Source organism: Ranitomeya imitator, chromosome 5 (genome assembly GCF_032444005.1).
Source record: "Ranitomeya imitator isolate aRanImi1 chromosome 5, aRanImi1.pri, whole genome shotgun sequence".
In the NCBI taxonomy this organism is placed as follows: domain Eukaryota; kingdom Metazoa; phylum Chordata; class Amphibia; order Anura; family Dendrobatidae; genus Ranitomeya; species Ranitomeya imitator.
This window is the reverse complement of record NC_091286.1, coordinates 574,926,764-574,953,212: the sequence shown is the minus strand read 5'-3', so window position 1 is coordinate 574,953,212 and position 26,449 is coordinate 574,926,764. Positions and strand designations below refer to the sequence as shown.

The 26,449-nt window shown below is 44.0% G+C and overlaps 1 protein-coding gene across 2 annotated transcripts in view; it reads left to right on the top strand.

The window, feature by feature from the left end:
• Positions 1-26,449, top strand: part of PIK3CB (phosphatidylinositol-4,5-bisphosphate 3-kinase catalytic subunit beta) — a 256,475-nt gene that overhangs the window by 192,665 nt on the left and 37,361 nt on the right. For both annotated transcript variants that reach the window (XR_011312507.1, XM_069727815.1), the window contains exons 6-13: positions 7,575-7,810; positions 8,288-8,470; positions 10,042-10,209; positions 13,247-13,330; positions 13,748-13,996; positions 15,177-15,273; positions 15,357-15,487; positions 19,046-19,099. Coding sequence is in view for 1 of the 2 variants with exons in the window: in XM_069727815.1 (XP_069583916.1) it covers positions 7,575-7,810; positions 8,288-8,470; positions 10,042-10,209; positions 13,247-13,330; positions 13,748-13,996; positions 15,177-15,273; positions 15,357-15,487; positions 19,046-19,099 (1,202 nt within the window). In the remaining variant the exon portion in view is untranslated. The remainder of the gene's footprint in view (positions 1-7,574; positions 7,811-8,287; positions 8,471-10,041; positions 10,210-13,246; positions 13,331-13,747; positions 13,997-15,176; positions 15,274-15,356; positions 15,488-19,045; positions 19,100-26,449) is intronic.

The window sequence follows — 26,449 nt, the reverse complement described above, 5'->3', positions numbered from 1 at the left end:
TGTTTGGTGTCTATGAACTCGTAATGACCTGGAAAATCATAATGGCAGGTCAGTTTTAGCATTTAGTGAACATGATGAAAAAAAACACAAAAAACAACTGTGGAATTGCACTTTTTTTTGCACTTTTTTCCCATTTTCCAGTACACGATATGTTAAAACCAATGGTGTCGTTAAAAAGTACAACTTGTCCCGCAAAAACAAGCCTTCACGTAGGCAATTTGACTGAAAAATTTAAAAAAGTTATGGCTCTGCGAAGAAGGGGAGCAAAAAACGAAAACGCAAAGACGAAAATATCTGTGTCATGAAGGGGTTAAGGTCATGTTCACAAAAGTGAAAATCCATCTACAAAATGAATATTATGGTGCCAGCATTGCAGATGTGATTTTAGGTAGTCTTAGCGGCACTGTAAAGTGAGAAAAACTGCAGATTTTCACTGCAGAAAAATCCTCATTAAATCCAGAGCAAAACCTGTGCTATTTGGTGCGGAGAATTGGCAGGATATCTTTCCATTGTGTATTTACTCTGAGAAGTCTGAAAAAACTGGGTAACTTCCGCGGTGGGAACAGTAATAATTAATTCTGTTTGTCCTCAAGCATGAAAAAAAAATGCTGATTAAAATTTAGACTCAAATGCATACTCCTCACACGTAAAGGGGTATTCTCGTCTGGAATATTTATGGCATATCCATAACTTCTATGGCGATTCAAACCACCTTTTCACTGACCGTAGCATGATAGGGCCGTATTCTGAAAATAGATGCAGGTCCTAGAAGTGGAACCCATCCATATCTACTGTACATTTAGGGCATAAATGTATGAGACAGGAATGCCCCTTTATCTAGTAGAATTTCGCTGTGTTCACCTCTAAAGGTACCGTCACACTGGACGATATCGCTAGCGATCCGTGACGTTGCAGCGTCCTGGCTAGCGATATCGTCCAGTGTGACAAGCAGCAGCGATCAGGCCCCTGCTGTGATATCGCTGGTCGGGGCAGAAAGGCCAGGACTTTATTTTGTCGCTGGACGTCCCGCTGACATCGCTGAATCGGCGTGTGTGACGCCGATTCAGCGATGTCTTCGCTGGTAACCAGGGTAAACATCGAGTTACTAAGTGCAGGGCCGCGCTTAGTAACCCGATGTTTACCCTGGTTACCATCGTTAAAGTAAAAAAAAAACAACCACTACATACTTACCTACCGCTGTCTGTCCCCGGCGCTGTGCTTCTCTGCTCTGGCTGTGAGCGCCGGGCAGCCGGAAAGCACAGCGGTGACGTCACCGCTCTGCTTTCCGGCCGCTGTGCTCACAGCCAGAGCAGAGAAGCAGAGCGCCGGGGACAGACAGCGGTAGGTAAGTATGTAGTGTTTGTTTTTTTTTAACGTTTACTCTGGTAACCAGGGTAAACATCGGGTTACTAAGCGCGGCCCTGCGCTTAGTAACCCGATGTTTACCCTGGTTACCAGCGAAGACATTGCTGAATCGGCGTCACACACGCCGATTCAGCGATGTCAGCGGGACGTCCAGCGACGAAACAAAGTTCTGGACTTTCTGCCCCGACCAGTGATATCACAGCAGGATCCTGATCGCTGCTGCGTGTCACACTGGACGATATCGCTAGCCAGGACGCTGCAACGTCACGGATCGCTAGCGATATCGTCCAGTGTGACGGTACCTTTAGAGATTATGGTAACAAGACCAGTAAAAGCCCCCCCCCCCCACCTGCGCCACCGTTGGGTTAGGTTACAAGCTCTGATGACCTCTTTCTCTAGAATTGTTACCTTTTTTAGCCAAAAAATGCTAGCAAAAGTAAAAAAAAATTGATGCACTTTAGGGATGTGACTTAACAGATAACAATTTTGAAGTTAGATATAAAATAAAACATTTTTATTGCAGACCATTTACACTATACAGAGGAAAAATAGTGATATCCATCCCTGATGTCTTTTATTTTTAATAACAAACCTAAGGATAGTCATGGAAACTAATGTAGCTTAACTATAATGGGGCTGTTTAATTTCAATTAAGGTGCCCAGCATTTGGCAGATAACCTAATTGAAAATAAACAGATCCATTATGGATAAAGGGATACGTTTGATAGGTTTTGCATCTGTCATGGGACAAATACAGCTTGCACAAAACTGATGGTGGTTCTGGTGGTGTATTCATGTAATGTCTTTTTAGTGCATGGAAGCATCACTAGAACTGCCATCAGTACATGACTACGTCGCCAGAAGTACCATCAGTAAAGTAATACACCACTAGAACCACCGTTAGCGCATGAATACATCACCAGAACCACAAGTACTTGAGTACAAGAACCAAGCATAGTACAATGATCAACTGTAATGTCAAATCAGCCCATAAAGATTTGTATTGCATGAACTTACAATCCCAAAACTACCACTATGTACTTAACAATGGTAAGGATATACTGGGAGTTGTTGCTACCAGCCATCATCAGACTGCGGACATTACAGGAACCACAGTACCGATGTGATGTAGTCGGTATAACAAATAAATATTTACATCCAGGTACCCTTATAGAGGACATCTTCTCTAGAATCGTGTCTTTGTTTTCATCTCCATCTTGTCTAGATGCCATGATGACTTTTCACATACAGAGCTCATCTCTGCAGACCTGCCTCTTCTCCGATCTTCTGCAGTACATCCCCAAACGGTGCCCTTAAAAATACAAGTATTGCTAAAATGCCCTCTTCATAATAAAATCTGTCCATACTGTACCCTAAATAAGCCGCCTATAATATACACGCATCAGTGTCAGCCCTTATGGACCAGAGCCTATACCATGACTGTCCCCTCTCTAATTTTCCATTGCACTCTGTATATCTCCATCCACACTGTCCCCCCACCATGCTAACCTTGCTCCATATTATGCCCCCATTTCACCCTGTCCCCTCGCCATATCCATTCTGTTCCCTCTCTTTACACTATGCCCTCTTATTGCCCCCCATGCTACCCCCTTGAAACTGTAACCACTCCACACACTGTCCTCTAGCACAGTATGATGGTCACCATAGCCACCCGTATGGTATGATATCCACAACAAACCCCAGTATATAGTATGGTCACCACAGCCCCCCCACATATAGTATGATGTCCTCCACAGCCCCCAAATGTAGGATGATGTCCAAAACAGCCACCTATGTTTAGTGTGATGGCTTCCACAGCACCTCCTACAGTATCATGTCCTCCATAGCATCCCACATAGTATGATATTCACTACATCCCTCAGTATAATGTCCTCCAAAGCCCCATATATAGAATGGTCACTGCAGCCACTCATACACTTTGCTGTCCCCTGCACAGTCCTATTTGCTGTGTCCCCCCTCCCTCCCCCCCCCCCGAACAGCTCCTCATCTCATGGCCTTTCGTACAGCCCCTCATCTCATTGCCCCTTTCACGGCACCTCATCTAATCTGGCACAGCCCTTCATCTAATGCCCCCCTCATCTCATAGTCCCCCTGCACAGCCACTCATTTCATTGGCCCGCCACATCTCCTCATCAGATAGCCTTTCTGCACAGCACCTTATCTCATGACCCTCCCCACAGCTCCTCATCTCATAGTCCCCCTGCACAACCCCACATCTCATGGTCCACCTGCACAGCACCTCATCTCATGGCCCTCCACACAGCCCCTCATCTCATAGTCCCCCTGCACAGCCCCTCATCTCATGGCCCCCCACACAACTTATCATCTCATAGCCCCTTCACAGCACCTTATCTCATGACCCTCCGCACAGCTCCTCATCTCATAGTCCCTCGCACATCCCCTCATCTCATGGCCCTCCCTACATACCCCCCTCATCTCTAAGCCCCACCTGCACAGCCCCTCATCTCATAGCCCCCCGCACAGCCCCTCATCTCATAGCTCCCATTGTATAGCTCCTCATCTCATTGTCCCCTACATAGACCCTCATCACATAGCCCCCTCTGCTCAGCCCCTTATCTCGTTACCCACTGCACAGCTCCTCATCTTATACTCCCCCTGCACATCCCCTTATCTCATGACTCTTCACACAGCTCCTCATCTCATAGCCACCCCGCACAGCCCCTCATCTGATGGTTCCCCATACTGAATTTACAAATATAAGAATTGGGAAAAAAAGAAAATGTATACTCACCTAATCTTGGCTCCTTGTCTACTCTCTCCTTTGTGCTGCATTGGGCGCGATGACGTCACTTCATTGCGCCATTCGACATCCTCTGCGTGCGCCTTCTCCAACAAGGAGCTGCGTCTTGCTGGAGATTCCGGTGGAGCAGGGAGGTGTCTTACTGACGCAAATACAACTGAGTGCGGGGAGGGAGCGATGGCCGGGGCGCAAGCAGAGAGAGGGGTGAGTGATGTCAGTGACTGATACTGCTCCCCTGTGTGCCTGCGCCGGCCTTCAATGTGCTGAATACCTGCGGCGGGAGGTAATCAGCAAGGAACCAGAGTGCGCCCCCGAGGGTCGGCAAGAAGTAATGCCCTAGGTGGGTGCCTACCCCTTGTCCCGGCCCTGGTTTCATATATCCATCATATGACATTCAGCACCACACATCGGCTTCCACTGTAAATGGTGACTATGACATAGCTTAACCTTTGGGGTTTCTTTTGTATATCTTAAAATGAAACTACAGATATGTTTATACCATTCAAGGTGCAGAAACGTAAGTTATTTCTGTATTTTCCTTTGCATTTAATAAATCCAAGACAAGCCTGTTTGGAATTGTAGTATAAATTGGCATTAACGTCTCTATAATGTCCCCCCAAATAACATCTTTGGTTGTGTATTGTAACCACATGGATGAAATTTTCATCTAAGAAACCTCTTTGAAGTATGGGACCCACAGCAAAATGCCCTTTCTTCCTAACCCCTTAACCCCTTACCGGCATCGGACGTACTATACCGTCCGATGCCGGCTCCCCTGCTTTGATGCAGGGCTCCGCAGTGAGCCCGCATCAAAGCCGGGACATGTCAGCTGTTTTGAACAGCTGACATGTGCCCATAATAGGCGCGGGCAGAATCGCGATCTGCCCGCACCTATTAACTAGTTAAATGCCGCTGTCAAACGCAGACAGCGGCATTTAACCACCGCTTCCGGCCGGGAGGCCGGAAATGACGTCATCGCCGACCCCCGTCACATGATCGGGGGTCGGCGATGCTTGTATATTGTAACCATAGAGGTCCTTGAGACCTCTATGGTTACTGATGATCGGTGGCTGTGAGCGCCACCCTGTGGTCGGCGCTCACAGCACACCTCCATTTCTGCTACATAGCAGCGATCAGCAGATCGCTGCTATGTAGCAGAGCCGATCGCGTTGTGCCTGCTTCTATCCTCCCATGGAGGCTATTGAAGCATGGCAAAAGTTTAAAAAAAAGTTTAAAAAAATGTGAAAAAAATAAAAAAAAACATAAAAGTTTAAATCACCCCCCTTTCGCCCCAATCAAAATAAATCAATAAAAAAAATATCAAATCTACGCATATTTAGTATCGCCGCGCTCAGAATCGCCCGATCTATCAAATAAAAAAAAGTATTAACCTGATCGCTAAACAGCGTAGCGGGAAAAAAATTCGAAACGCCAGAATTACGTTTTTTTGGTCGCCGCGACATTGCATTAAAATGCAATAACGGGCGATCAAAAGAACGTATCTGCACCGAAATGCTATCATTAAAAACGTCATCTCGGCACGCAAAAAATAAGCCCTCAACCGACCCCAGATCATGAAAAATGGAGACGCTACGAGTATCGAAAAATGGCGCAATTTTTTTTTCTTTTTTTAGCAAAGTTTGGAATTTTTTTTCACCACTTAGATAAAAAATAACCTAGTCATGTTAGTTGTCTATGAACTCGTACTGACCTGGATAATCATAATGGCAGGTCATTTTTAGCATTTAGTGAACCTAGCATATAAGCCAAACAAAAAACCAATGTGGGATTGCACTTTTTTTGCAATTTCACCGCAGTTGATATTTTTTTCCTGTTTTTTAGTACACGACATGCTAAAACCAATGATGTCGTTCAAAAGTACAACTCGTCCCGCAAAAAATAAGCCCTCATATGGCCAAATTGACGGAAAAATAAAAAAGTTATGGCTCTGGGAAGGAGGAGAGCGAAAAACGAACACGGAAAAACGAAAAATCCCCTGGTCATGAAGGGGTTAAACCATCACAGACTAGCGATTACTCATAAGAGCTGTCAATAGTATTGAAATCTGATTACACAATGGCCTTTAGGGAGGTTGGATTCCATAGAAGAATAACTAATCCGTGTATATATAAAAACAAAGAAAGTGGCAAAACTGTGTGCGTCTTACGTCATTTATCTGCTGATGTGCTATTCTAGTCTAGTACACGTCGTCTCAATCAGTTTAATATCTGCAATGTGCGATTCTGAAAAGTGCTATGGCAAAAAGGTGAAGGTCTGTGCCATATTGAAGTCTTACAATTTCAAAATATCAAGTTTATTCATTATACAAGGAAAGAGTTAATAAGTAAATTGTAGCCCTCGCGGGCAGGGTCCTCTCTTTTCCTGTACCAGTCGTGACTTGTATTGTTTAAGGTCATTGTACTTGTTTTTTATTATGTATACCCCTCCTCACGTGTAAAGTGGCATGGAATAAATGGCACTAATAAAAAGTAATAATAAGTCCTCACAGTTTTCAAAATCTCTGCTTGCAAATATTTGATTGGATCCTTAAAGGGATTCTGTCAGTAGGTTCAACCCTTCTAAGCTGTCTATATGGGTATGTAAGTCAGTGGAAGCTGAATACAATGATACCTTGATATCTGTGATCTCATGTCTTAAAACAGAGAAATCCATGTTTTTCCGTGTATGCAAATAAACTGTTAAGATCTATGGGCGGGTCATAGATCTTTCTAAGAATTTGCCTCCAGAGCTTATTATAAATGAAAGGAAGCAGTACAGCAGAACTAACATAGTACAGCAGAGCTAACTAACACATCCCAGCAGAGCTGACACAGTACAGCAGAGTTAACACAGAGTCTACCTCCAGAGCTTGCTATAATTGAAAGGACGCAAAACAGCAGAGCTGACACAATACTGCAGATCTAACACTGTACAGCAGAGCTAACTAACACAGCGTAGCAGAGCTGGCATAGCAGAGCTAACACAATACTGTAGAGCTTACTAACACAGCATAGCAAAGCTAGCACAGCAGAGCTAACAGTACAGCATAGCAACACAGCACAGCAGAGCTAACACAGTACAGCAGAGCAACACAGCATAGCAGAGCTAACACAGTACAGCAGAGCAACACAGCACAGCAGAGCTAACACAGTACAGCAGAGCAACACAGCATAGCAGAGCTAACACAGAGCTAAGCAGGGTCTTTGTTCCTATATTATGCTGCTCTTATATGTTGTAGAAAAAAATTGGTGGCTGATTAGCTTTACTTCATGTGTAGATTAGTGTTTTTTTTTCTTAAACTTTGAAGAATTAATAGCCTATACTCAATAGCTGTTTTAACTAAGAATTAAATGTAATATTTTGGTCTTTAATTTAACCCAGACCACTGTTTTATCTGATTTTTTTTTTCATTCATTTATTGATACAGGTCTCCATGAATTTGATGCCCTTAAGGATAACGAGGTCAAGGAATTTCGTAGTAAGATGAGAAAAATCAGTGAAGACAAGATCCAGTCCATGCTTAGTCTCACCTGGATGGAATGGCTTAAATGCACTTTTCCTCCTGAACTTGAGCCTGCAGGACAACATTTAGGACAAGATAACATTCAGGACAAGTTATTTGGTGGAAACTTGGTGGTGGCCGTCCACTTTGAAAACTGCCAGGTACAATGAGATTTTATACTTTTTTTTCTGTAGTAAAGCAAATAATTGCATAAATTCCACTGTAAGGAACTGAAGAACAGCATTGTATGTATGTGGGGTTAGATTATTGGGAAAACTCATTATTCTGTAGTTTTTCTTTGGTATACCAGAATATACTGACCATATGAAGATGATATGATCGGTCTTTGACCCCCATTGGGCTAGTGAAAGCTCATGGACACACATAGCTTGTACATCGGAAGGTTTCCTACATTATGTACTAAACGAACATCATAAATAGGATGTGAACTGGACCTAAACCATGTTGTAATATTCACATCTTAGTAATATATTGTGACCAAGTCTGGATTCAGTGTACAGAAGTCCAAACGCTAATAGAATTGATTGATCGTAGAGCGACCTTGGTCCGTTTTTATGATACTTCCCATTTGCTTTCTCAGCACTTTTACTGTTTGTGTCTTATTTTTATCCTTACAGGACGTCTTCAGCTTCCAAGTATCCCCAAACCTAACCCCTATAAAGTTGATTGAATTAGCTATTCGCAAAAGGTTAACCATCCATGGTCGAGAAGATGAGGACGTGGATCCAGAAGATTATGTGCTTCAGGTCATAGGGAGACTGGAGTATGTGTTTGGGGACTATCCTTTAATACAGTTCCAGGTGAGTGTTGAACATGAAGGGTCATTTTCTATTAATCAAACCAATAATGTGGTGGTGAAAAATCATATTAAATAGCTGCAAGTGTGACAAAAGAACATTGGACAACTCTGTATCAAACAAGAATCTCACAAAGATCAAGAAAGCAGAGCACCGCCGCTGGCTGTCAGAAATAAACATTGCTGAAAACAATACCGCTTCGGTTCAATTATTCAAATCTTTGGGTGCTCACCATAGAAGAAACAATGATGTATTATCCAAAAGAGTGAAAAAGGTGGCACTCACCAAATAAATTCCATGCTTTATTAGACAAACTTGTAACATTACATCTTCAGCTGGAGGTAGGGCATTGGAGTGCGAGGACAATGGGCCGTTTCGCGCTGAATAGCTCTTCTGCGGGTCAGTGCCAGTGCAACAGCACAGCTAGGATGGATAAACCTGAAAGTCGCGCAGATTAGGACTTCCCTGACCTTCACAGCTTTGTATTTCTGAGTAGAAGGGACTCTGATGATTTCACGTACACATTCACTCAAGCATAGGTACAAATCAGGTGTTTAGTAATCCGTATCGAATCCACCAACAAGTTTCAGGTGTCTCCCGTTTCGCCTACCGTAACACAAGACAGAGTAGGGACACGTGTTCCCAATGGTGGAGCTTTGTGGAAATTGGTTGAGAGCAAGAAATCTTTTATTATACTCACAAGAGAAAAACATGTTACAATACGCATATAAAATCATGGTGAGGTCACCTGCCCTACCCAGAGTTTCAAAAGAGAAGAAGCCATAATGGCAAAACTTGAGTCTGACACCCGACCTCACCGTGATTTTACCAGATTTGTCATGGGGAAATCTGCAGTGGATGTGCCATGTGAACACGGGATTGATCACCAATTGTTTTTGTGCCAAGTTTTCAATAATGGGCACATTTCCTATGACAAGTCAGGATTTTGATGTGGAAATTAGTGCTCGGATAGTGTGTTATCTGAGCATGCTCGGGTGCTAACCGAGTGTCTTCGGCGTGCTGGATTAATATGTCCGAGTCCCCATGGCTGCATGTCTCACGGCTGTTCGACAGCCACAACACATGCAGGGATTACCCTGCAACATATGCAGTTGCGGGGACTCGAACATATTTTCCGCGCATGCCGAAGACACTGTATTAGCACCCGAGCATGCTCAGATTACACCTTATCCAAGCGCATTCTCCCTCCAGTACATGTTCAGAGTGTTGTGTGCCTCGTTCTCATGCTAAAGGGAAAAAAGTGGATTACCAAACATGAACATTGTAAACTCTGCAGCATAAAAATTATTGTTGCAGTTTTTGGGGTCGGATTAGCTGCATTAAATGATGAGCGCCATTCACCGTACGGATTCACACGACAATCCGCTGAGTCTCCATGGCCTCGTGCTAATCCGAACCATGTGAACATGCCATAACATTAAGATGTGTCGTGTCCTACATTAATGATCCTGTGCTTTCTTTGTAAATAACAAATATTTATGTGCACTTTGTTTTTTACACGTAATCTTCGATCTGGAAGATGCTTTACCAATATGTCTCCCTCTGATTTCCAGTATATCACAAGCTGTGTATTGAATAAGACGCCTCCTCGGCTCACACTAGTTGAGTGCTGTAATATTAAGAAGATGTTTGACCAAGAAATGAGCGCCATTGAACTTGCAGTGAGGAGGAAACCATCTGCACCACCCTTGCCGTTGCCCCCCAAAACTCGTGGTGCCTCTGTGAGTAACCTGATCAGTGTAATGAATTTATTTTACAGGAATGTCTCTATTGAATGGTGAGCAGGACTTCCGAGTAACCATCATTGTCATTTTTATTTCCTAAATCAATAGTAATCATGAAAATGAGCAACTGGGGCAGTGGTCAAGCATGCGCACTGCAGCCCCATAGGGAATAAATGGAGCAGCCATCGAGCACACGCTCTGCAGCCTCATGGGAAATAAATGGAGCAGCCATCGAGCATGCGCACTGCAGCCCCATAGGGAATAAATGGAGCAGCCATCGAGCATGCTCTCTGCAGCCTCATGGGAAATAAATGGAGCAGCCATCGAGCATGCGCACTGCAGCCCCATAGGGAATAAATGAAGCAGCCATCGAGCATGCGCACTGCAGCCCCATAGGGAATAAATGGAGCAGCCATCGAGCATGCGCTCTGCAGCCTCATGGGAAATAAATGGAGCAGCCATCGAGCATGGGCACTGCAGCCCCATAGGGAATAAATGAAGCAGCCATCGAGCATGCGCTCTGCAGCCTCATAGGGAATAAATGGAGCAGCCATCGAGCATGCGCACTGCAGCCCCATAGGGAATAAATGGAGCAGCCATCGAGCATGGGCACTGCAGCCCCATAGGGAATAAATGGAGCAGCCATCGAGCATGCGCTCTGCAGCCCCATAGGGAATAAATGGAGCAGCCATCGAGCATGGGCACTGCAGCCCCATAGGGAATAAATGGAGCAGCCATCGAGCATGCGCTCTGCAGCCTCATAGGGAATAAATGGAGCAGCCATCGAGCATGCGAACTGCAGCCCCATAGGGAATAAATGGAGCAGCCATCGAGCATGCGCTCTGCAGCCTCATAGGAAATAAATGGAGCAGCCATCGAGCATGCGCTCTGCAGCCCCATAGGGAATAAATGGAGCAGCCATCGAGCATGCGCTCTGCAGCCCCACAGGGAATAAATGGAGCAGCCATCGAGCATGAGCACTGCAGCCCCATAGGGAATAAATGGAGCAGCCATCGAGCATGCGCTCTGCAGCCTCATGGGAAATAAATGGAGCAGCCATCGAGCATGGGCACTGCAGCCCCATAGGGAATAAATGGAGCAGCCATCGAGCATGCGCACTGCAGCCCCATAGGGAATAAATGGAGCAGCCATCGAGCACGCGAACTGCAGCCCCATAGGGAATAAATGAAGCAGCCATCGAGCATGCGCACTGCAGCCCCATAGGGAATAAATGGAGCAGCGGTCGAGCATGCGCATTGCAGCCCCATAGGGAATAAATGGAGCAGCCATCGAGCATGCGCTCTGCAGCCCCATAGGGAATAAATGAAGCAGCCATCGAGCATGTGCACTGCAGCCCCATAGGGAATAAATGGAGCAGCCATCGAGCATGCGCACTGCAGCCCCATAGGGAATAAATGGAGCAGCCATCGAGAATGCGCACTGCAGCCCCATAGGGAATAAATGGAGCAGCCATCGAGCATGCGCTCTGCAGCCTCATAGAAAATAAATGGAGCAGCCATCGAGCATGCACACTGCAGCCCCATAGGGAATAAATGGAGCAGCCATCGAGCATGCGCACTGCAGCCCCATAGGGAATAAATGGAGCAGCCATCGAGCATGCGCACTGCAGCCCCATAGGGAATAAATGGAGCAGCCATCGAGCACGCGAACTGCAGCCCCATAGGGAATAAATGAAGCAGCCATCGAGCATGCGCACTGCAGCCCCATAGGGAATAAATGGAGCAGCCATCGAGCATGCGCTCTGCAGCCCCATAGGAAATAAATGGAGCAGCCATCGAGCATGCGCTCTGCAGCCTCATAGGAAATAAATGGAGCAGCCATCAAGCATGCGCTCTGCAGCCCCATAGGGAATAAATGGAGCAGCCATCGAGCATGCGCTCTGCAGCCTCATAGGAAATAAATGGAGCAGCCATCGAGCATGCGCTCTGCAGCCCCATAGGGAATAAATGGAGCAGCCATCGAGCATGCGCTCTGCAGCCTCATAGGAAATAAATGGAGCAGCCATCGAGCATGCGCTCTGCAGCCCCATAGGGAATAAATGGAGCAGCCATCGAGCATGCGCTCTGCAGCTCCACAGGGAATAAATGGAGTAGCCATCGAGCACGCGAACTGCAGCCCCATAGGGAATAAATGAAGCAGCCATCGAGCATGCGCACTGCAGCCCCATAGGGAATAAATGGAGCAGCCATCGAGCACGCGCTCTGCAGCCCCATAGGGAATAAATGGAGCAGCCATCGAGCATGCGCTCTGCAGCCCCATAGGGAATAAATGGAGCAGCCATCGAGCATGCGCTCTGCAGCCTCATAGGGAATAAATGGAGCAGCCATCAACCATGCGCTCTGCAGCCCCATAGGGAATAAATTGAGCAGCCATCGGGCATGCGCTCTGCAGCCTCTTTGGGGATAAATGGAGCACCCATCGAGAATGCGCACTGCAACCCCATAGGGAATAAATTGAGCAGCCATCGAGCATGCGCACTGCAGCCCCATAGGGAATAAATGGAGCAGCCATCGAGCATGTGCACTGCAGCTCCATAGGGAATAAATGGAGCAGCCATCGAGCATGCACTCTGCAGCCTCATAGGGAATAAATGGAGCAGCCATCGACCATGCGCTCTGCAGCCCCATAGGGAATAAATGGAGCAGCCATCGGGCATGCACTCTGCAGCCTCTTTGGGAATAAATGGAGCAGCCATTGAGAATGTGCACTGCAACCCCATAGGGAATAAATTGAGCAGCCATCGAGCATGTGCACTGCAGCCCCACAGGGAATAAATGGAGCAGCGGTCGAGCATGCGCATTGCAGCCCCATAGGGAATAAATGGAGCAGCCATCGAGCATGCGCACTGCAGCCCCATAGGGAATAAATGGAGCAGCAGTCGGACATGCGCTATGCTGCCCCATTAAGTAATTGATAACTTGTTTTTAATGGACAACCCTTTTAATGAGCCACTTTAAGTTTTCCTTCTGTACAGATAAGCTTTCCTAATGGCTGGGTTTGGTTTCTCCTGTAGATGGTATCTAAGAGTGTGTGGGATTTAAATGAAACCTACAAGATTACTCTAATAAAAGGGAGCAAACTGAACACGGAAGATACGGTAAGAGTCATCCAGTCATTAGTAGACTGATAAATTGCTTGTATTCTTATTTTCTCATCTTTGCTATGGCTTTCCCAGACACACTTGGACGCCTTTGTTGCCTAGAGGGTCACTAAGGGGCTAATTCACATGCAGCTAATTAAAGCTTTTACTAAATGGCAATGTGTCAGTTTACTCAATTAAAGCATATGGAGGTCCTAGTTGGGGTCTCTGTAGCCCTCCGTTTGAACCGGAACGTAATGCTGCTCTGTAAGACACGTGCCATCTGTGTAATACATGGGCATTCACTTATTTACCTTCCTATAAGAGAGACTTTAATTTAGTTAAAGGGATATTCTTTTTAGGAATGCTGGACACCTGAATGCTCCACCGAATATTCTCATTGTACATGATAATGAATCTGTTGTGTGTCCTCAGGTTGTAGTTCGGGCAGGCTTATTCCATGGCACCGAACTGTTGTGCAAATCCTTCATGACCTCTGAAATAGCGGGAAAGAACGATCATCTGTGGAACGAGACTCTGGAATTCGACATTTATGTGTGTGACCTCCCTCGAATGGCTCGTCTCTGCCTGGCTATCTATGCCGTACTGGACAAGACCAAGACAAAGAAAAACATCAAAGCTTCTAACCCCAAATACCAAACCATTAAGAAAGCAGGGAAAGTGGTAATTATATTTTTTTTCTCCAGCTTCCTAACGATACAAATAAATGTGGCATGTGACTGCTTAGACTTGTGGTTGGCTGTGGTTGTCCCATGCCAGTTTAGCACCATTACTGTCAGTCTGCATAGACAAAATGACTGGTGGCCACTGGAGCATCTGCCCGAAATCACAGGTGGATTGAAGAATACAAACATATTCTCCAATGTACCAAAATCTCTAATCCATGTTTTTCGTAGTTGTGTATCTTTGTTATAGTCGCCTTACGTAGAACTCAACTGAGGATATTCTTTAGGGCTGGAGGTCAGATGCCTAAAAATTTGCCAGTTCAGTATTCCTAACTAGATGCCACACACCCATGGACATCAGTTCCCTCTTGCCACACACTTGTTAACATCGTCTGCAATTTCGTGCCATCCATAAAGCCGCTTACGTTTTTTGACCATGATCAGCTGATGTGGACGGAAGCCCACTGTTTTTGCTTAATACCTTTTTCATCTGTCATGCGCGGCTGATTCTTCATTTTTTATACTTTTTTTGCTTTTTCTAGACATGTCGCACTGTGATAACCCATCACCAGCAGTCACCCCAAATCTTCAGCCTTTACATAGCAGTACCCATATAAAATGCAGTTGAAGGTCAAGTCCACCAGATTATGCTCGGTTCACATGACCTTTGTCAAGGACCTCTATGTGTCAATGTTTTTTAATGTGCAGTGTGTTGTGTCTATCATTTTACTTGTGCCAGTCGTTCAGTCTTGACTGTTCCATATAAGCAATGAAAGGGTTAATATAGTTCATTTAACATAGTTATTTTTATTTTAGATATTGTACAAAGTTCTTAATGTATCCACCTACCTATCCTATGAAATGTGATCTGCTTAATCTAGCACCAAACTTTAATTCTATCGTTGCCCGAAGTAACTGGTGTTCTACTAGGTAGCTGCAATTGTTAGAAGTAACGTATTAGTACATACAAAAATGTGCAAAATAATGAAGGCCCCGAATCATCAAGACCAGCTTATAAGGAGGTGTGATGGAGTCTGACGCTCCTGATCCATATATAATATGTTACCATTGGAAATTAGAAATCAGCAAGTCACTGGGAATATAGCACACTAGATGTGGTGTGGTGTGAGGTTGTGTGTGTGTTCTTCTGTATAATGTGTGACGTATGACTTTTGCAGCACTCTCCTGTGGCCTGGGTGAACACTATGGTGTTTGACTATAAGGGACAGCTGAAGACGGGTGAACATGTGCTGCACGGCTGGTCATCGTTCCCTGGTAAGTATGTACTGTCCTGGGAAAATCGTCATGTCTTAATTAACACAACTAATTAACTTGCATGTGTCTTTTTTTCCTTCCAGATGAACTTGAAGAAATGCTGAACCCCATGGGAACGGTCCGGACCAATCCTTTCACTGAGAACGCCACTGCACTGCACATTAAGTTCACGGAGTACTCTAAAGTTGGCATTTATTACCCTCCATTTGACAAGGTAATCATTTTCTACTGTGAGGAATTATCAGCTCCCTGACTGTGAAAAGATAATTGAAGTCACGACTGCGTTCTTTGTATTATGTAAAAATGCATGGCGCATTATTCCCGTTTTAATGAGGATGTGATCTGAATTTTTTAATTAGCAAAATATGGAAATCCTTGGGTTGCCATCTTCTGTGAGGCTGTCACGATTTCAACCTTAGGAGCCTGGAAAAAACCTGATTATAAACCTATTTGTCCGTGTATAGGGTGTCTATGCACCCACTGCTTTAAGACTTCTGAGTGACAGATGTATCTGACTATGCAGTGATAAGATGGCCATACATATCGGTCATGCCAATGCCCGTTCAGCCAAAGACTACTTTGCCCGATTCTTGCCCACATCCTCTCCAAAAACCCCACCCAAAGATATACTTGCTTATCTATGCCAAATTTTCCTGTGTTCTATATGGTGAAAAGAGAGATAAGCCTGCCATATACATGATATAGCTGTCAGCCGAATGCAGTATCACCCCAGCTCACCCGTGCACAGGACTGTTTTGCCTTTCCGAGCATTGACATCTTCTCTATGAGAGAGCCACTGCCAGACTCCTCTGGTGGTGGGATATCACCCGGAAATCCAATGTGCCAGATCCTTCTCTGCCCCGACATCATCTGTTAGGGTAGAGGCAGGAGGCCCCCATGAAACGGTCATCAGCCATTATCTGTCTAAAAAAAACTTTTTAGCAAGCATAATATACCTAAGGGCAGTAAATAGCTAAATGTAGAAAAATATATAGTATATCTCATACACTACCCATGGTATAAAATAGGACCTACAGTAATCAGGACCAACTGCAGAACACGATTCAAACAACAACCAGGAGAAAACAATCATTAAATCCAAATTATATACAAAATTCCAAAACTTTATTAATGATTGAATCAGGGACAAGGCAAACAGGGAGGTAAAAACGTAGAGGCAGAATCAACATCCACAAAAGGCTGGAAAATATATATATTTATTTCCAATTTAATGTAAACATTGCATAATGTATATGCCCATGTTAGATGGAACAAATTCCCACAACACAATGATATGCACATAATTGTGCTAACACAAATCCATAAAAATTAGTCATGGAGGTATATAATAAGACACACGAGGTCACACCGGACCACCCCGACGCGCGTTTCGGATGTCTCCTTAGTTTCTGTCTAAGCACAGTTATCAAAAACCTGAGCAATATTGTAGGGTCTTAATGTAAGAAAACCAAAGGAAAAAGAAACCCCTTAAAAAAATAACTTTTATTGGTATATATTAAAAAAGATACTAAAAACAACCTAATTTATAATAACATGGGCATAAGAGGGTCTGGTACGGGCTAACCCAAGAAAAGTGCAGTCTGGGATGTAAAAGAATTTACCATGTACGCCTAGGATTTTTGGCACAGGTAAATTACAAATAGGAAAGGTCTAGGGGATATAGATTGTGTATTATCTGATATGTCCCTTCTTAACAGCGGATATATGAAATGGTGCCCCCGCTCTACGTCGACTAGCCCACCCTGACCCTCAAAGGATGCCCTAAGCAAGCCACCACCAACACCCAAATAAAGTGCTTAAGTGCAAAGTATAGATGTATAATACTGTGTCTAATCAACAGAGAGCCATGCAGGGATATGTCTCAATGTTCCAAACAGGTTATCTCTATGTGGATATGTTGTAAGCGCGCTTGCATGGGGTAATTAATGTCTCTCTATGATGTGCAAAGAGAATACGGTAGCTTATAATTATAGCCTTAAAATAATTACATATATATATAGGGAGACAAAGACCCTTATAAATCCAATTGATGAAGGGTTTAGAGGAAGTCATGAAATAAACCCAAGTGGCATGGTATATGTGCATGACCCTAGAGGCACAATATATCTATAAAATGTCAGACACAAGTAAATATGCAAAACTGCCCATGATAGAGAGGTTCTTCAGCCCAATTTGGGCACTAATACAAGTAAAGCAATACACCCAGCAAACCCCATCCTAACGCGTTTCCCCCCTTTTGTCTGTCCATACGGGGTTCATCAGGGGAAATGGTTTTGATAAGCCGTGGGCAGCATATGTGAATGGAACGCTGCTAAGCACAGCTACCAAGAGCTATTGGGTGCATGCAGGATGTTAAAGCAGATGAATAGGAGGGAGCAGATTCTGAGGAAAATGTAGAAAGAGGGAATAGGGGAGAGTTAGGTTAGTGAATAGAGATGATAGGCCTGTCTAAAAAGATGTGTTTCAGAACAGCTTAAAAACGTGGGGACTATGGATTTATTGGATCATCTGGGGTATTGCATTCCAGAGAACTGATGCATCATGAGAGAAGTCTTGGTGGCGGAATTGGGAGGTTCGGAATATGGAGGATCTTAGTCTTAGATCAGTTATGGAGCAGAGAACATGGGGAACATTGAATAATTGGCCGAAATAGGCAGATTAGTCTGAAATTAGTCTAAATTGTGTGACCTTTGGCCTACATGTTTCTTTCATTCATGAGTTTAGGAATGTTAGCACAAACTTTGGTGCTTTCTGTAACGGTGGCCGCTCGTTATCTCTCATTTAGGCCAGTGGAAATAAGCTGCTCCCAGAAGGCTTTAATTGCGGCTTCCTCTCCTCTCTCCATACATTTATGCTAATCGTACATTTATGTAGGGTAGTCCGCTAAATATGCGTTTGCCTGACAACTGTGGAGGTGTATGGATGTAAGACCCACTTTAAGCTGGGGTCTTTAGTTCTTCACCATCAGACGTGAACTCCATTACTGGTGTCACTGGAAGCCACCTTACATAATGTCTTCCATCCGTTTAAAGGGAACCTGTCATCCCCAAAATCGATGGTGGGGTAAGCTCACCGTTATCAGGGGCTTACCTACAGTATTCTGTAATGCTGTAGATAAGCCCCCTGATGTATCCTGAAAGATGAGAAAAAGAGGTTATATTATACTCATCCAGGGGCGGTCCCGCTGCAGTTCGGTCCAGGGCCTCCCATCTTCTTACGATCACGTGCTCTTGTCTTCACGCCGCAGCTCCGGCGCAGGCGTACTTTGTCTGCCCTGTTGAGGGCAGAGCACAGTACTGCAGTGCACAGGCGCCGGGCCTCTCTGACCTTTCCCGGCGCCTGCGCACTGCAGTACTTTGCTCTGCCCTCAACAGGGCAGACAAAGTACGCCAGAGCCGCAGCGTGAAGATAAGGAGAGGATGTCATCCTATGACGATGGGAGGCCCCGGACCGGACCGTGACATGTCTATCGGATCGGACCGCAGCGGGACCGCCCCTGGGTGAGTATAATTAACCTCTTTTTCTCATCTTTCAGAATGCTGTAGATAAGCCCCTGATGCCGGTGGGCTTAGCTCAATTTCCATCTTGGGGGTAACAGGTTCCCTTTAACCCTGCAGATCACCCCTAGTCTATGTATGGCATAATCGCATAGAGCTGTGGTTCCGTTCCTTTGTGATTTGTCTTATTCTATGTTCTATGATCTCGATGTTGCCTGAACCCAAGGTATTAACTAACACATTTTTTTGAATAGATACTTGAAAAAGCTGCGGAGATTGCTCGGCACAGTGACAGCCTGAATATGTCGGTGAGTTCCAGATCATTTTGGGATATTACATGCGGAGTCTGTATCACAGCCTAAAGTGAACGACCGGAATCTGCCGGTCCTGTCCTGGGATACAGGATATACTGGCTGTGGACGCACACAATGCACTGCTCCCAGGGTATACAGAAATGCCATGTACATAAGCTGTAAAAGAGCAGGAAAGGATTGATAGAGCTGCCTAATATCTGCTGGAATGTCGTAAGGAAGTGCAAAAGTGAACACTCCCTTTGATGTCTAACTTCACCTTTGCCCATCTGTGTATATACAATCTACAGAGATCTGGGCAACGCTGGAGCAACCGGATTTCTTTATCTTTCTCACGTCCACACTTACCACATGTCTTACAGTTCGGAGATTCATTTACATTTTTGCTGGCTACTGCATAAAGCAAGTCATAACTATGTTGTCCTCTGGTCACAGACACAAGACTATTGACATTTATTTTTTCGTCTGCTTTAAAATAGTAGTTGTGTCACATCTCAGATATCAATGGCCGATCCTAACGACAGGTGATTGATTACCTGTCAGGACTGCAGCTGCTGAATTCTGTGAGGTAAAACATTTTTCTGCCTGTTTGAAAAGTTGTTTTACCTCATAGAAATAATCAGTTGCGCTCCCATGCTGTCCTGTCTGTATACCCTTTTGCGTCCTCTCCTGCCCAGGAGCTGTGGTATGATCAGACCATGTTCCTGCACGGTCAGACACCAGACATTACACAGTACACAGCAGGGGCACATTTATAAGATTATCTCAGGACAGGAACATTTTTCACATCCAATTGTGGAGTTATTTTTATTCTAAGATCCATTAATTGAAATGTACTTTCTTCTTAAGAAAATCCCTTTAAAAATACCGAGTAATTCCTACTGTAAATACTGCACAAATCTCCTGCTTTGTACAAGCAGAAAGAGAGAGACTTCAACTCCAATTATATATATATATATATATATATATATATATATATATATATATATATATATACACTGAGGCGTGTAAGAGTTTGGACACCCCTGATCAGGATTACTGTTACTGTGTACAGGTTAGCAAGTTGAAAACAAAATGATCTCTTAAAAGGCTAACGTTAAAGATGACACATTTCCTTTGTATTTTACTCTAGAAATATGTATTTTCATCTTTTACATTTTAGAAATTGTAAAAATGAAAATGGGCCAATGCAAAAGTTTGAGCATCCTTGGAGATTTGTGTGCTCAGATAACTTTGACCAAAGTTTCAGACCTTAATTAGCCTTTTAGGGTTATGGCTTGTTCACTATCATCATTCGGAAAGGCTAAGTGATGCAAATTTCCCAGCTTGTAAAAACCCAGCCTCCTCTAACCTTGTGCCACAGCAGCCATGGGTTCTTCTAAGCAGCTGCCTAGCACTCTGAAAATAAAAATGGTGGAGGCCCACAAAGCAGGAGAAGGCTATAATAAGATAGCAAAGCATTTTCAAGTTGCCCTTTCCTCAGTTCAAAATGTAATTAAAGAATTTGAGCTAACAGGAACAATGGAGGTTAAGATAAGGCCTGGAAGACTAAAGGTACCGTCACACTAGACGATATCGCTAGCGATCCGTGACGTTGCAGCGTCCTGGCTAGCGATATCGTCCAGTGTGACAGGCAGCAGCGATCAGGATCCTGCTGTGATATCGCTGGTCGGGGAAGAAAGGCCAGAACTTTATTTCGTCGCTGGACTCCCGCTGACATTGCTGAATCGGCGTGTGTGACGCCGATTCAGCGATGTCTTCGCTGGTAACCAGGGTAAACATCGGGTTACTAAGTGCAGGGCCGCGCTTAGTAACCCGAAGTTTACCCTGGTTACCATCGTTAAAGTAAAAAAACAAACACTACATACTTACCTACCGCTGTCTGTCCCCGGCGCTCTGCTTCTCTGCTCTGACTGTGAGCGCCGGGCAGCCGGAAAGCAGAGCAGTGACGTCACCGCTGTGCTTTCCGGCCGCTGTGCTCACAGCCAGAGCAGAGAAGCACAGCGCCGGGGACAGACAGTGGTAGGTAAGTATGTAGTGGTTGTTTTTTTTACTTTAACGATGGTAACCGGGGTAAACATCGGGTTACTAAGCGCGGCCCTGCGCTTAGTAACCCGATGTTTACCCTGGTTACCGGCATCGTTGGTCGCTGGAGAGCTGTCTGTGTGACAGCTCTCCAGCGACAAAACAGCGACGCTGCAGCGATCCGGATCGTTGTCGGTATCGCTGCAGCGTGGCTTAGTGTGACGGTATCTTAAGCAGCATTTCAGTGAGAGCTGCTTGTAGCATTGCTAGAGAGGCAAATCAGAACCCCCGCTTGACTGCAAAAGACCTTCAGAAAGATTTATCAGACTCTGGAATTGTGGTACATTGTTCTACTGTTCAGAGACACCTTCACAAATATGGCCTTCATGGAAGAGTCATCAGAAGAAAACCATAAAATGTAGGTCAGAAGAATGCAAAAGAACATCTAAACAACTTTTTGCATTTTGGAAACAAGTCCTGTGGACCGATGAGGTTAAAATAGAACTGGCCACAATGATCAAAGGCATGTCTGGAGAAAAAAGGGCACAGAATTTCAGGAAAAGAACATCTCACCAACCACCAAACATGGGAGTGGATCAATCATGCTTTGGGGTTGTGTTGCAGCCAGTGGCACGGGGAGTATTTCACTGGTATAGGGAAAAAAGGATTAGATGAAATTTCAACAAATTCTAGATGCTAACCTAACACCATCTGTAAAAAAAGCTTAAGTTGAAAAGAGGATGGCTTCTACAAATATGTAATGATAATAAACACACGTCAAAATCCTCAATAGACTACCTCAAAAGGCGCAAGCTGAAGGTTTTACAATTGCCCTCACAGTCCCCTGATCTGAACATCATTGAAAATCTGTGGTTAGACCTCAAAATGGCAGTGCATGCAAAGAAACCCAGGAATCTCAGCGAACTGGAAGAATTTTCCAAGGAAGAATGGATGAAAATTCCTCAAACTGTTTACAAGCTGTGATACTTGCAAATTGGAGTGCTACTGGGTATTAGCCATGTAGTGTGCCCAAACTTTGCATCGGCCAATTTTCCTTTTTGTAATTTTCAAAATGTAAAAGAGGAAAATCCATAATTGTTTTGCTTTTGCCTACAATACAAAGGAAACGTGTCATTTTTAACTTTAGGCCTTTTAGACATAATTTTATCTTCAACTTGCTTAACTGTTCACAATAACAGTAATTTTGACCAGGGGTTGCCCAAACTTTTACATGCCACTATATGTACATATATTGTGTGAGTTCACTCCCTTCTGTTTAAAAGAGTTGTTCCACAAGCAGCATCTATTGTGAATCTACAAGGTAGGTTATAAGAGAGTGATTTCATCAGTCAACCTCCACCCAAGCCAAAGAACAGTAGTCGTGTGTGCCCAATGTGAATGAAGTGGCCGTACACATGCTTAACCACTGCTGTACTACATTACTGATATAAAACCAAAAACACATGGGCCACCTGCATAGCGAACAAGTCTGTAGAAACCTGTTCACACCACCAAAGAACTTGAAGACACAAAAGCACACAGAGAGGTCCAAAAATACTCAGTTGTAAAAAAGTCACAGTAAATAAGCAAGTGCTAGTCAAAAAATGAAGAAATACAGGGTATTTAGTTAATACGTTTTTTTGCAAAAAAAGTATGTTAAGCTGCTCCACCAATCGCCAAGGTATACCCATAATAGAGCAGTCCTGTCTAATCTATATAATCCCTATCTGATGTATTTAAAAACCTGATCATCTGTATAGTACGTGTATGAACAGGGCTCAGAGAGAAAATATCCACGTAGAACATGCGAGATGGAACAACTACAATGCAAATGACCCACAGAGGAGTGGTGAACTCCCCAGCCTTGTAGAAACAAGAGAACAATTGTAAAATTACATTAGTACATTACTGAGACTACAGTAGCAGCAGTACACAAGTGTGGCTGCTAGCGAATGGAGCAGTGGTCATGCACTGGCCGCTCTGTTCTTGGGTTGTTGGGAGTCATTGTATATACATTTGGCTAAGGAAGCTCAGATAAGTTAATGTATAAGCTCCAGAAGCTCCTGATACATTGTATATACTGGATGCATATCACAGACATGACATGGTCAAAGTCTTAGATAATTAAAGTAACATTTTTACAAGACTGTTTTTTTTAGTCTGTAGAGTTTATGTGTTAGTAGTGTTGTAAAATGGTTTCCAAAGGTGAACACTTGTATGTAATAAACCAAGAGCTTGGGAGACAATAAACGTCTCTTCTGCCTGCCAGACAATAAAAAAAGAATTGATCGTTACATATTCCTCTGCAAATGCTGGAGAGTGCTGATTTCTCTGTTGAGCACAACATGTATTCTTAAAGTGATTGTCCCAAGTAAAATTAATTTTGACTAATAGATCTTGTAAAAATTTACTAACTTTCACAATTGAACATTTAAAAAAAAATGTTCCTGTGCTGAGATAATCTTATAAATGTGCCCAGCTATGTACTGTGGAATGGCTGTGTCCAACCATAAAGAGCTGCTCCAGTTCATGTTCGTCACTTATCACATACCACAGCTCCTGACCATAGACAAAAGCATAAGGAAGCTGACAAATAACGCAGCAGGGATTCACAGCTGCTTCTTTTTGTTAGGTAACTTATTTGCCTGCCTGTTTTCTCACAGGAGCAAGTGTTTTGGCCATCTCCAGCTCTCTGAGCTCATCATAACTCCAGTCTCTGAATTAAGGGCCCTGGCTGCTGATGTGCTCATTTGTTACTGATTGAATTAATGATAAGCTCATATGGTTGGAGATGTGGCAGAGACTCTCACCACTGTGATAAAATGGTCATGGAAATGTGTTACCTCGTAGAAAGAAGCAGCTGTAAGTCCTGCTGTGTTGTGTATATATGTTCTTTTGTGCTTCATTCATTCATATTTAGATTGTGAGCCCCATTGGGGACAGCGATGATAATGTGTGCAAACTGTAAAGCGCTGCGGAATATGTTAACGCTATATAAAAATAAAGATTATTTTTTAATCATTCCAAGGACAGGAGCTGTGGTATTCACCAACCATAAACTGGAGCAGCTCTGCATGGTGGGACACAGCAAAAAAGACCGTACATAGTAGGGACTCACGAACATTTTTTTTAACACATCCAATCGTGAAGCTTATTATTATTTCAAGATCTAGTCATTAAAGGGAACCTGTCACCCCTAAAATGGAAGTTGAGCTAAGCCCACCGGCATCAGGGGCTTATCTACAGTATTCTGTAATGCTGTAGATAAGCCCCCGATGTATCCTGAATGGTGAGAAAAAGAGGTTATATTATACTCACCCAGGGGCGGTCCCGGTGCGGTCTGGTCCAGGGCCTCCCATCTTCATAGGGAAAAAGTCAGAGAGGCCCGGCGCCTGCGTACTGCAGTACTTTGCTCTGCCCTCAACAGGACAAAGTACGCCTGCGCCGGAGCTGAGACTTGAAGACAAGAAGAGGACGTTATCGTAATAAGATGGGAGGCCCCGGACCGCGACGCCCACCGCAGCAGGACCGCCCCTGGGTGAGTATACTCTAACCTCTTTTTCTCATCTTTCAGGATACACCGGGGTCTTATCTACAGCATTCCAGAATACTGTAGATAAGCCCCTGATTCCGGTGGGCTTAGCTCATCTTCGATTTTGGGGGTGACAGGTTCCCTTTAAAATGTACTTTGTTCTTGGACCAATACCTTTCAGATGAACTTAAAGAGGTTGTCTAGCCCCACATTGGAGGTGACCGATGACACCTGTTGAGATGCACGTACGATAAATGGGGTTGTAATGTCACACTTGCCTCCAATGCAGTAGTTAGCGATGCCAGAACACTGTTTTTATTACATAGTTGCATATTTTTGGCAACTACCTATGGCCCGCTTCATTATTCCATTTGCACCCCATTGTCTGTGCGTCATTGCTGGCTAGGTGTGAGGGTTCCAGATGTTTTCTGTTGATTCATAAATTCTGAATGTCAAAATTTTTACGCAAATGGACTGCAGCCCCCTCTTGAGTGATTTTATGTGCGTGTGATTTATTTTTTTATTGGAAAAAAATGTATAAACCACTTTGAATAATTTGGTGAAGAAAAAAATAACAATTCTACAAGACAAAAAACTAAAGAAAAGTGCCTTCACATAAACCGCAAATGATGACTCTTCTTTTTTCAATGGTTGACTCCCCTCTGTTGGGATAAAGGTGGACACTGACCTACAAGGGCCACCAGAGCATCCCCTAATTCTGGAGGATGGCTACTTAGTGGGTCACAACCCTTCACAGCCAGAGTACAGTAGAATAGACAGATACTGGTCACCCTGGCTCACACTGGGGCATCAGATCTATTACACTTGGAGGAATGTGTTCCTTTTATTTCTTGCTGAGCTGAGTCTTGTGGTTACAGAACATGTTGTTTAATGGTACACCAGAAAGTTAATTAATAACATGGCCTGGGGACAGTTCCATCCCACTGAGTGCAGGAAGCGTGTATCCCCTGCTGAGCTTTTCAGGCTATGGTTACCATTAGGACATTTACAACGCCAAAGGGAAATTCTTCTTGAAAAAGAAATAAATAAAAAGTAATAATGGTACGCCAGTATCTAATAACTAACGGAGAGCCATTACCTCTTCGTAGACACCTATTCTTGAAATGTTATAGTCCAGATAATAAAGCTTTGGTATTACAGCTCTAAATGTGTATTCATTACTGGAACTGATTTGCAAAATGTGAAATATTTTGTTCCCTGGGAGCCACAGCTTGAATTGTGCACAGGGGCGACATTTCTCACCCTTCCATCACCTTGGCCTTATATAGTCCTGGATGAGTAATATAACGCTTCCCAATTAATGGAGGTTTCTGGTTCAGTATTGTACTTTTTGCATCAACTTCTTAAGATCTCTGTTTGATTTGAAAGTCATTGTTTATTCCCAGAGGAGTAAAATCTGTCATTGTGTGTTTAGCCAGGCTTTATTGTGTATTGACTTGCCTGACATGAGAGTGTAAGGAGACTTAAAAGCCATGCGATGCCCCTCTGTGAAATTAAATATCCAAATGGTCTCTTCAAAGAGGAAGATGACTTGAACTCTAACGCCACCTATTGGAAATAGCAAGCCTAAAAGTCAATATCGTCCCTTAAACAAGCCTTGTCTTATGACTTGGGATAAAAGCCAAATCAGAATGTTAATTTGCAGACACTGTGTTTCGAGATGTTGCCCCTCCTCAGTGCAAAGAATGAGATCTGATTTGGCTTTATGAGATGCCTCTGTCTGAGGTCTACGGGGTACCGTCGTTTGTTGTGGAGAGTGACAGGCCAGT